General features: G+C 39.3%; 1 protein-coding gene across 3 annotated transcripts; it reads left to right on the forward strand.

The window, feature by feature from the left end:
* Positions 1-553: 553 nt before the first annotated feature.
* Positions 554-10852, forward strand: ppp1r10 (protein phosphatase 1, regulatory subunit 10). Of its 3 annotated transcripts, XM_073858097.1 has the most exons (19): positions 554-684; positions 867-1175; positions 5607-5722; positions 5802-5888; positions 5972-6107; positions 6197-6248; positions 6328-6414; positions 6497-6628; positions 6715-6820; positions 6907-7010; positions 7113-7216; positions 7300-7459; positions 7546-7687; positions 7771-8019; positions 8229-8304; positions 8412-8621; positions 8708-8843; positions 8923-9294; positions 9378-10852. In XM_073858097.1, the coding sequence occupies exons 3-19, from the start codon at positions 5616-5618 to the stop codon at positions 9500-9502; spliced, it is 2385 nt and encodes a 794-aa protein (XP_073714198.1). In that variant the 5' UTR covers positions 554-684; positions 867-1175; positions 5607-5615; the 3' UTR covers positions 9503-10852. The 3 variants fall into 3 exon arrangements, with proteins under 3 accessions (XP_073714198.1, XP_073714199.1, XP_073714197.1); XM_073858098.1 differs by lacking the exon at positions 554-684 and having other exon boundaries at positions 727-1978; XM_073858096.1 differs by lacking the exon at positions 554-684 and having other exon boundaries at positions 728-1175.

Consider the following 10852-nt stretch of genomic DNA (forward strand, 5'->3'; position numbering starts at 1 on the left):
GAAAAAATAAAAATAAAAAAACTATATTGATGACGTAATGTTTTTCAGAAAACTGTTTTTTTTCCCTAGACAAAGTAAAATGTCATAGGTCCTAAATTTAACGTTTTGTTAAATGTTTAGAATTGTCTATTTTTAAGTCAATCCAAAATGAATAGAAGAAATGGCACTAAAAATAAACGTTTAAAATATTTTGTTTCTAGTGCTTGCTATTTTTAATACATTCTGACATATTTAATGTCAGAATATATTAAAATTAGCAAGCACTAGAAACAAAATATTAAATTTATTTATGGTTCTTGAATCCTCATAAACAACCAGTTCCTGAATGTACATGTTATGTCTTTGTACACATAAATACCTTGATATTGTACATTAATGTACTTCAGGTACACATATTCTATTTTTTATTATTTATTCTGCAGAAATGTAATAATGATCATATTTCAAGGGATGCTCGTACATATTTTAAACAGGCAAAAGAATGGTGGGGGGATGGGTGCGTCCTTGAAAACACAAAGGTCGTTTCGAGAGTGTGCGCACGAGAAGACCGCATGATCATCAACTCCATTTTGCGTCGGAGGGAACGCCCGAAAGCGCGCTCACGACAAGCGGTGTGACGTAAAAAACGTCAGAACTATATAAACCGAGTCCCACCCTTCTCGCGCATTCCTGGATTTGTCTGAGGTAAGTGCTGCATCGGAGGAAGACTCCCCAATTTACTGCGTTTTAAAAGTTGTTTTTGATAAATGTTCCGTCCCAAAGTTCGTCTACGAGTCAATCTTGACCACACAATCAACAACTGACGGACTTCTCTTCGTGGCCGCAGCGTTTTCTCTAACGTCTCTTTGTGCTGTTTTTCGTTTCAGGTCCAAGTCGGTCTCAGTGAAGATCTGGCGTCGAGGATTTTTCAACTGTGTGCGAAGACCAAAGCCCAAATAACTCAGTTTTTCTACTCGAGTAACGGACATTTGCTTACTACTTTTTTGCTCCAGATTGTTCAAGAAGGAAAAGCTAAATTTGAGCCACCACAATCCCGCCCATTATGCCAGTTTTCAGCCAATAATGCTAAAGTCATGACAGTTTACGTTCTCTTAAACTGTTAAAAAGCTGAAAATTGTTGCTGTTAAGCACAATATATTAATAGCAACCCGAGACGCAGAGGAGAGGTATTAATAGTAAGTGTTTACTTTCAAACCAATTTGAATCGAATTAACCAATTGTTTTGTTGAAAATGATAAATTCCTAAAATATATAAAATCCTAGTTTGAGCGTGGCGACCTAAGTGCGCCACAGATAGTGTGAGTCAGTTAGCATGCAGAGATAAAGCGAGGCAGAGCTAGCTAGAGTATGAGCTCACACCGCAAAGTCCGAGCAGAGGCTTGCACGCCCTGTTTCTCTTTGTGTGTGTGAGACGGGCTAATCCTAATGATTAAATAACGATAAATAGTATAATGAGCTAGCCATCGCAGACCATAAGCAATCTGTACATAAAGATTGCCATAGGCAGAGCCAGGAAGTGACTGAATTTAATTTGGGGCTTTTTATAAACTCATCTTTCCAAAGGAGAGCTCACTGGAACAATCAACGCAATCTACACATAAAGATTGCCGACTGTGGATTTAGCCGAATGGAAAACCCCAGAGTGAATTTGCAACATTTTGTGTTTATAATGTCGTTTAGTTGTCGGAACTCGATAGCGTTTGTGCTAGCGTGCTGTAAATAAACCTTAACTGATTATATATATCAATATATATAGCAGTCTCCCTATAAAGATTGCATTTCTTGTGCTTGACGATACTTGATACGTGTTCTAAACGGATAGAGAGGGTGTTGTTTGTCTTGTAGGTTTTGCTTTAAAATGGCGGATGGGTTGTCGTTTACTCGGAGCACTCGAAAATGGTGGCTTTGTTTTTCCAAACTGGATGTACGGAAAATGTTGTAGTGCGGAGCGGCTTCGCGTCGACATCGTCGCTTGCGGGTAAATATAGGACTTTGTGAATGAGGAAGACAAACGGAAGAGAAGCTGTATGTGTTAAAACTTGGCATTCAAAAGATGGCAGTGAGTGTTAGTAAAAATGTGCCTCCGTCACGGCGAGTACGCGAGACAAGTGGTTAAAGATAGAAGGCGTGGCTTAGCTTAGGCTTCAGCGAATCGGAGAAGCCGCTCTCTGTTGTGTCGTTTTAGGACAAGCTGATATATTAGGGAAAGCAATTTTCGACAGATGGCAAATTCCCGTGTGTGCTTTACTGGATTAGATATTTAAGTTTACACAACTGGACTTTTGTAATGTTTTAGTGTTTGACAAACATTACACACGTTGTGCAAAGAAGACATTTGGACAATTTTTGTTTAAAATTAAAATGATCTTCACTGTGTTTAACTTTAATTTAGATGTTATTACAGGACAGAGTGGAAAATAATGACGTATTTAAATATATTTTTAAAAGTTAACCAGTGAGACTTTCCCTGTAATTGTTTTCCACTGGCAATGTGTGTCCCCACATTTTTCTCAAAATCTTGACTGTTAACATTTTTCTTTATATTAATTGTACATTCTTGTTCACTTTGACATTCTTGTTTGTTATGACACCTGTGACGTTTCCAGGATTTGTGAGTAATATTCCGTGTTTAAGGAATTCTGAGACTATATAAAGTTCTTCAACAACAGTGTTACGGGTAAGACAAAACCTGATTTCTCACACGATATTTATCCGATCAAAAGTGAGTAATTTCAACCATTTTTAATTCCTCAGAACAGCAACGTTACAACTTGCATGCAAACAATATTCATAATCTATACACATTCGCTGTTTACAATCGTAATATCGCGATATAGTTGTTTACTTGATGAGGTCCTTTAGTGTCGTTTCGTGTTTGTGTCCAGTCGATTGTGCCGTGGCGAGAAGAACTGGAGGCAGAAATATTCCCTGATGCTCCCGTGGGCAGGGCAGATCACGTGATATCTCTCTCGCTCTCTCTCCCCCACTCTTCTCTTTACCGTCAAAGTATTTATATTATTGATATTTGTCTGTCAATTTTACTAAATTGTAAAATTATTTCTGTTTATACTTGTAATAATTATTTTAAGGATTATAAATGTTTAATTTATAAATCAAACTTGACAACAGTGTTTACATTGCTGCGTGGCAAATACACTATATGTGTGTACTTTTAGAAATAACCACATGATGGCGACATACAGTTAACGAACTTGTAAAGGTCAAACTAATGTACTGAGGGTTTTTTGTGAACATATATACACTACTGGTCAAAAGTTTAGAAACACTTACTCATACTTTATATTTTTTACATTACAGATTAATGTGCAACTATAGGTGTTAAGTGGTGACTAAAAGCATCAAAACATTTGATCAACTTTTATTTGCACTGTAGTCATCCTTTGCCTAAAATTTGCCAAATCGTACTCGTGACATTTTATCACTTAGTTTCTTGAGGTCTGAGATTCATTTTAAACAATAATGGGCTTTTATTTGTGCTTTTTCTTCAATATTTCAGGTCAACATTTCAAAAATATTATTATTTTAATATTTTTAGTTATCAAATTAAACATGTATATGTTTGCACAACTATCTTTATATTTGTATACAAAAGTAATTTTAATATTTAAAAACATACAACTTGAATTAAAGGATTTTAATGATCATGGAAAACATTTCAGTCAAGTGTTTCAAAACTTTTGACCAGTTGTTTATATATATATATATATATATGAAGTTTATTTAACTAAGTTCGGGAGGAGCATGGTCATGTGATCCAACCAATCAGTGCAAAGAGGTGCCTATAAATGGCAGTCCCTCACCTCTGTCCCGTGACAGATTTTTTGCAGCATCCCTCCTCCACCCCATCACCTCACTCTCATCTAGATTCATTCATCACAGTTAAAGAGAGGGGAGTACTCTGGGTTCGGGCTAAAATTCCGAGCTCGGAGCCCTCTCCTCGGACAGCACGCCAAATATGCTTTATCTCATTCCCTATCGATTACATGTTAATGCGAACTCGTGAAATATTTATAAATAAATGCACACACCATGTTCCAAATACATAAGCTAAATGTAGTTGTATAATCTATGAAATTGATTTATTTATATATGGAAGTGGAACTTATAAATGGCAGAACAGATTCCTTATGTTTAGTGTGTGTTTATATATCCAGTTTAAAAAATATATATATATATAGTTTCGATTTCTGAATGTCAATTGACTAGCTTTCTGTTTCATATTTATGTAATAAACACGATCAGTATAGACGAGGAAGTACACGTCAGCTTCTCTATGGGGTTTCCAGCTGTCAGTGTGACAGTGCTCTTCTGTTACCAGGACAGCTGAACGAGTGTGTGTCCCAGATTTACTACTTCACAAATCAAGTCAGAATGAAAAGATCATTCATTTGCACACATGATCTTGTGTGTTTTTCTTTGTGTGTTCAGATATATATGTGAAATTATGAATAGTATTAGAAATAATCTTATTTAGAACTTTACTTTTTGTGGTTGATTACTTATTATAAATATTTTGAATAAAATGTAAAAAAAAAAAAGTTAAACTCATGTGCATTCTCCTCAATTTCCTAAGCTTTATTTTTATGCTTTATATTTATGTTTTTTTCCTCTTACCTCTACTCTTGTACTTTCTTTAGTATTATTTGAACAAACGAGTTGAATGCACAGTACTGATCACAGTCAGCAGCATACTCTGTTCAATAACTTTGTTTGTTGTACTTGTAAACCTTTTGTTTTTTGTAATGTATTTATATATATATGAAAAGCAGGTGGGTCGATGACAGTGACATAACACACAAATATGATGTGTTGGGGACTATCAACATCCATTTTATTCTACCAAAACATTTTACTTTTGTCTCACATTTAATTCAATAGATACTAAATCTTACATCTAGTAATTTGGTTTTGTTAAATTTCAACTACTATTAAACTGTAGCTCATTTTTAGTTGTTAAAAATTAATTTTAACACTGAACAGTGTTGGCTTTGTAGTCATCTGCAGTTTTGCATTTAATTATTTGATAATCAAAGTCTCTCGTTTTTGTTTCATTACACACTTTACCATCAGATAAAATAGTGAGTTCTAGTGGCAAAAGTTGTATAATGAAGTAATGAATGCTGTTGTAAAGACTACTATGTATATTTCTATTTTTTTGTACATGACATTGTGAAATGAAGGCCATGTGGGTTTGTGTAAAGGAGTATTATAACATATCAAGCATATGTCCAGAAGGTGGCAAATAAGATATACATAAATGAACCAAAAATAAACACCACCACAAGGTAGTTGTGACATTTATACATACAGTGTTGAACATGGCTTTGTGTTTGATCATTGAGCTGATGATATATCGTGGTAGTCATGTGAGCATTGAGTTGATCATTTCCATGTTAGCTCTGGGCAAAACTTGCATTGATAGGAATGACTTGTATAAGACTTGAGGTTCTTGTGCTGTTCCAGTGAGCTCTCCTTTAGAAATCATCTCAGTTTTTTCCATTTGTCGATTTCAACATTTAATGCTCTATCCCTCCCAGTGACACAAGCGCATGAATAACGCCAGTTTCTTTTCTTTCTCTTATCAGTAAGCAGTTATGGCCGTAGGCCCGGTGGACCCTAGAGAGGTGCTGAAAGGAGTCGAAGCTCTGTTGGGGAAGGATGGAGAGCTGCGTAGCCTCGAGGGAGTTTCTAAAGTCTTCAGGTGAGGAAAAACCCCATCGAACACATTCCAGATACCATAAATCATGTTTTTCCTAACATGTTATGCTATTTTTATACAGTCTCATGAAGGCGTCTCATAAGATGGTCAGCAGATGCATGTACCTAAACATTTTACTACAGACGAAATCACATGATATACTCAATCGGTAAGTGGAAATTACACACACACACACACACACAAAAGTTTGAAAAGTCTTTGAAGTTGTGGATAATTCTACGTTTTATATAGATTTATACGAGTCGGAGGCTACAAGCTATTGAACTCCTGGCTCACCTACTCGAAAACCACTACCAATACCCCGCTGCTTCAGCTCATCCTGCTCATCTTGCAGAAACTTCCCCTGACCGTGGATCATCTCAAGCAGGTACCTTATTAAACTGCTCCGTACAGATCACATGTGTTGGTACCACGCTTCCAGTCTTCTAATGCTTTTGCTGGTTTCTTTCCTTTCAGAACAACACGGCCAAACTGGTAAAACATCTAAGCAAGAGTGCTGAGACCGCAGGTAAGAGCGAATCCTGCACCAGTCTGCTTTCAAATACGCTTTACCAAGTTTAGGTATAAACCCATTTTCTTTCTATCAGAGCTGAGGAAGCTGGCGTTAGAGCTGGTGGAAGGCTGGATGGCCATTATCCGCTCTCAGAGCGTCTCCACCGCAGTCTCACCCAATGGTAGGTCTTCGCTTTTACCTTGTAACCTACATGGTAAACTTATTGGGATTACTTATTAAATAAATACTTTGCTGTTTATTAGACAAGAAGAAGAAAAAGGAAGAGGGAAAACTGCGCCCGGAGGTGAAGCCTCGAGACAAGGTAGCAGAGGAGGAAAAGAAGAAAGAAAAACCAAAAGCTTACGCTCCAAGTCATGCAAAGATTCGCTCTACAGGTCAGTCTTTTACTTGTTTTATGACTTTGATTAAAAATAAGATTTTTTTTATGAGATACTTACCATTTTGATTTACTTTGCAACAGGTTTGGAGGTGGAGAGCCCAGCTCCGGTTCCTGTCAAGAAGACACCGGCTGCACCCCAGCTCGGGGACAAATACAACATTAAACCTGCTTTGCTCAAAAGACCAAGGTAAGTACTTTGTGAATTTGAATTTGGTCATGCTTCAGGGTATTTGAAACAACGGACGATTAAACTTTGACTTTCTGTCCATTTAGCACGTCACCGTTTGACGCGCCGCCGGTAGAGAAGAAGTACAAACCCCTTAACACCACCCCCAACTCAGCCAAAGAGATCAAAGTCAAACTTATACCAGCCCAGCGTAAGTTTGCCCATTCAGCACCTTCAGTCCAAACAATATGATTATGGTAATTGACACAAAAGCATAAAATTGTTTGGTGAACAGCTCTCTTTCTCTTTTTAGCGATGGAAGCTACTGGATTTTTGGATGCCCTTAACTCAGCCCCAGTTCCTGGCATCAAGATCAAGAAAAAGAAAACGAAGGCAGTCTCTCCCACCTCTAATAAGGTTTGCCACATCACACCGCTTGTTTGTGTTTGACTTGCATTGTATAGATTTTATAAACTAACGTTTTCTCTTGTGCCCCACAGCCGTGTCCGTTCGACAGCAAGCCGCAGGCATACCCGGGCACACAGGCCAAACCCTCATCTCCCGAGGCTTCCTCATCTCAGACCCCTCCTCATGAGAACCAAGACCTGGAGCAGCCCGGCACACCGGTACCCACTGAAGATCCCGAAGCCATGGACACCGGTAAGTCAAGTCAGAGCTTTCATATACGTGACTACATAGGAAAAAAAATGCTTAATTTGAAAATAAATGTGTGGGGTTTTTTTCAGGCGATAAACCTAATGCTCTGGCTGAACCTCGAGGCGAGGAGGAAACGTTGACTAAGAAGGGTAAAAAGAAGAAGAACGTTCGGTGGGCAGAAGAAGATAATCTGAAGGAATACTTCTACTTTGACCTGGATGAGACTGAGAGAGTAAGCGCGACTTTTTAACTCAAACAAAACAAGTGTGATATTTGTGAGCTTCGCTGGATCTTGATCTCTGTCTCTTTCACTTAGTAAACGTCAATAAGATCAAAGACTTTGGTGAGGCAGCCAAACGGGAGCTGATGATGGACAGGCAGACGTTTGAGATGGCTCGTCGCCATTCTCACGACACCATGGAGGAGAGGGTGCCCTGGACTCCACCACGACCGCTGACCATAATGGGCTGCCTGATCATTGCAGGGTCCAGCAGCAAAGAGAAGGCGATTCAGAGAGACCGGGAGATGGGAATTCTGCAGGAGATCTTCCTCAGTAAAGAAAGGTAAGCCAACCGATTTGATGGTATTACAGTATATGTCTGATTACTTGCAGCATGGTTTTGACTTTACAGTTTAGGTTTTTGTATTTGTAATATGACATTTTAGGAAGAATAATAACATGGGTTTAAATGGATCATAAAAGGGGCCGGAAAATGTATTAGGTATTATATATTTGATTGAAACATATAAACATGCACTTTTCTCTCCGCAGTGTTCCAGATACTCCTCATGAGCCGGACCCCGAGCCGTACGAGCCCATGCCTCCCCGTCTCATCCCACTGGATGAGGTGAGACAGCCAATCACTTTTTTTGTACTTGCGATCAAACTCACCCTCCTTCCCATTTCTACTGCATATGGCAAACAAACTTTAATCTCATTCTGTAATGTTTGTAGGACTCCACCATGATGGAGGATACATCTGACCCCGCGATCCCTGACGGTTCTGCTTCTGGATCTGCTGAAGGCTCCAAACTGCCTCCTGTTCTCGCCAACCTCATGGGCAGTCTGGGCAATAGTGGCCGCAGCCCCCAGTCACAAGGCAGCACGACGCCAGCCAATAACAACCCAGCTGTTAATGTGCAGGAACTGCTGTCTTCTATTATGGTATGTTAGACGTGACAATGTCGACAAGCGTTTTCTCGATTTAGAAAAAGTATGCATGTTGACTTTGATTTCAAAACTCTTTTCAGGGTGCTCAGGGAACGAACCAATCGCCAGAGGATCTAATCAAACAGCCTGATTTTTCGGATAAAATCAAGCAGCTTTTGGGCTCCCTGCAACAGAATCAGAACCAGAATCAGAACCCACCTCCCAATGCTCCACCAAGTACGTATTTATGCTTATTTTCTTGAAGTACGTCTTTAAGTCAGATTGATTTAATTCCCATAATTTTCTTCATTTGTAGTGAACCCAGGTTTGCTTGGTCATGGCCCTGGCATGAACATGAACAACATGAACATGCAGATGCCCATGAATGGTGGTTTCCCCCCAAACAAGCCCCCAGGCCCCCCGCATTTTAACCACCCGCCTCCTCCCCGTGGCCCACCCTTTAACCCCGGCGGTGGGCCGCGCATGATGGGTCCCCCGCCCGGGCCGCCTGGCCCACCCGGGCCGCAAGGCAGAGGAGCAGACAACGGCAACTACTGGGGTGACGACTCCATGAGAGGAGGTCCACACCGAGGAGGACCCTTTCGGGGGAGAGGTAGAGGAGGAGATCCGGGCTTCAGAGGAAGAGGGGGGCGTGGAGGACCACGAGGAGGACATAACAACATGGGTGGTAAGTTTAAACAGAGTATTTGATGCTGGTGCCTACATCTAAGAAACATTTTTGGATATTAACTTAATCTCCTTTCATTTCAGACATGTCGAAGAGGCCCATGTGTCGGCATTTCATGGTGAAGGGAAACTGTCGCTATGAAAATAATTGTGCATTTTACCATCCCGGTGTAAACGGACCACCGCTTCCCCCTCAGCATGGACACTGAAAAGCCACTGTTCCTCAAACATACCACTAGTGGGCGACAGGACTCAAAATGAGCCTCGTGTACAGTAACAGGAGGACGTGTGTGGGATGGGATGGTTGCATCTGTGATGGCACAATCCCATCTGCTTCCTGTACAATTATTTCTTTAGGATCTTAATATCAACATCGGATTTGATGCTACCTTCCTAATACAAAGGTCTCCAGAGGAAAGCTACGGGAAAAACAGAGACATCGAAAGCCATTGACTTTTGGTTCTTCGTGTAAATACTGCTGATGGTGATTTATATGTATATTTTTATTGTACCACTAATTCGACTGCTTAAGATTGTACCATTTCACTCTGTAACCACTAGGACAAGGTGTAAATAGTTGTCTTCTGCCAGTGGTTATTTTTTGCTAGCTTCCCTTGGTGCCCAAAAAAATCCAGGATCCTGAGTTTCCAAATGATCATTTGGAGGTTCATCATTATACCAGCTTGGATTTACATCATGAAATTTAACACACAAAGGTTATTGATCGTATTATAAAACAGTATCGTGTTTATAATTTTTTATTTTAAGATTCATTTGGTCCCTCAAACGTGAGGACCTGTTTTTTGTTTTTCAGGTATTTTCTATAGAGACATCCTTCTACCGAATGTCTAAACATTTACTAAATCTTCACACATTTCAATGTTTTTCAAGATTTTCTTTCTTGAGAAATCTTCCAAACTGAGTTTTCTTGCACTGAATTGCTATTATGTTCTCTCTATTCCTGAATGAGAATACTGTACATGTGAATCTTAGCCTGAAGGGTTACTACTACATGCAAACCATACCTTCTGTTTATGGGCACAAGATACAAACATTTGAAGTCTCATTGCGTACTTGAATTCAGTCCAATCTTTATGGAAAAAGATCCTAGCCTGCTAAAGAAATATCAAGTTGTTCTTCATCGTGTGACAATCTGAAGAATTATTTGTGGGTTTTTTTCTATGATTTGATCTGCTGTGGGCTCTTTCATGCTGTCGGAGACCTCCGAGTCGTGTTTGTCCTGCTCTCTCAGTGTTCAGCTGAGCCTATTTGGGCTACAAACCACTATCAAGGCCAAATTTATTCTGGTGTTTTCTGTGAAAACAGTGGCCATTGTGTCTCTTCTGGGACTTGTTTTTTTTCTTTTGTGGTTAATTCACTGTTCTTTTCTCATGCTTTTATTTTGATACAAGTCTGATGATATTTTTTTCTATCGGATGTTTCATTATTGTTTGAGAGATGTATATGCGCCGCATTAGTGCGACAGGCCTATTCAGATATGGAAAGTTTTTTTTCTACATGTAAATTAATAAAAGTTATGAATTTCATCAGAATTTAAA

This window comes from Misgurnus anguillicaudatus, chromosome 20 (assembly GCF_027580225.2).
Source record: "Misgurnus anguillicaudatus chromosome 20, ASM2758022v2, whole genome shotgun sequence".
In the NCBI taxonomy this organism is placed as follows: Eukaryota; Metazoa; Chordata; class Actinopteri; order Cypriniformes; family Cobitidae; genus Misgurnus; species Misgurnus anguillicaudatus.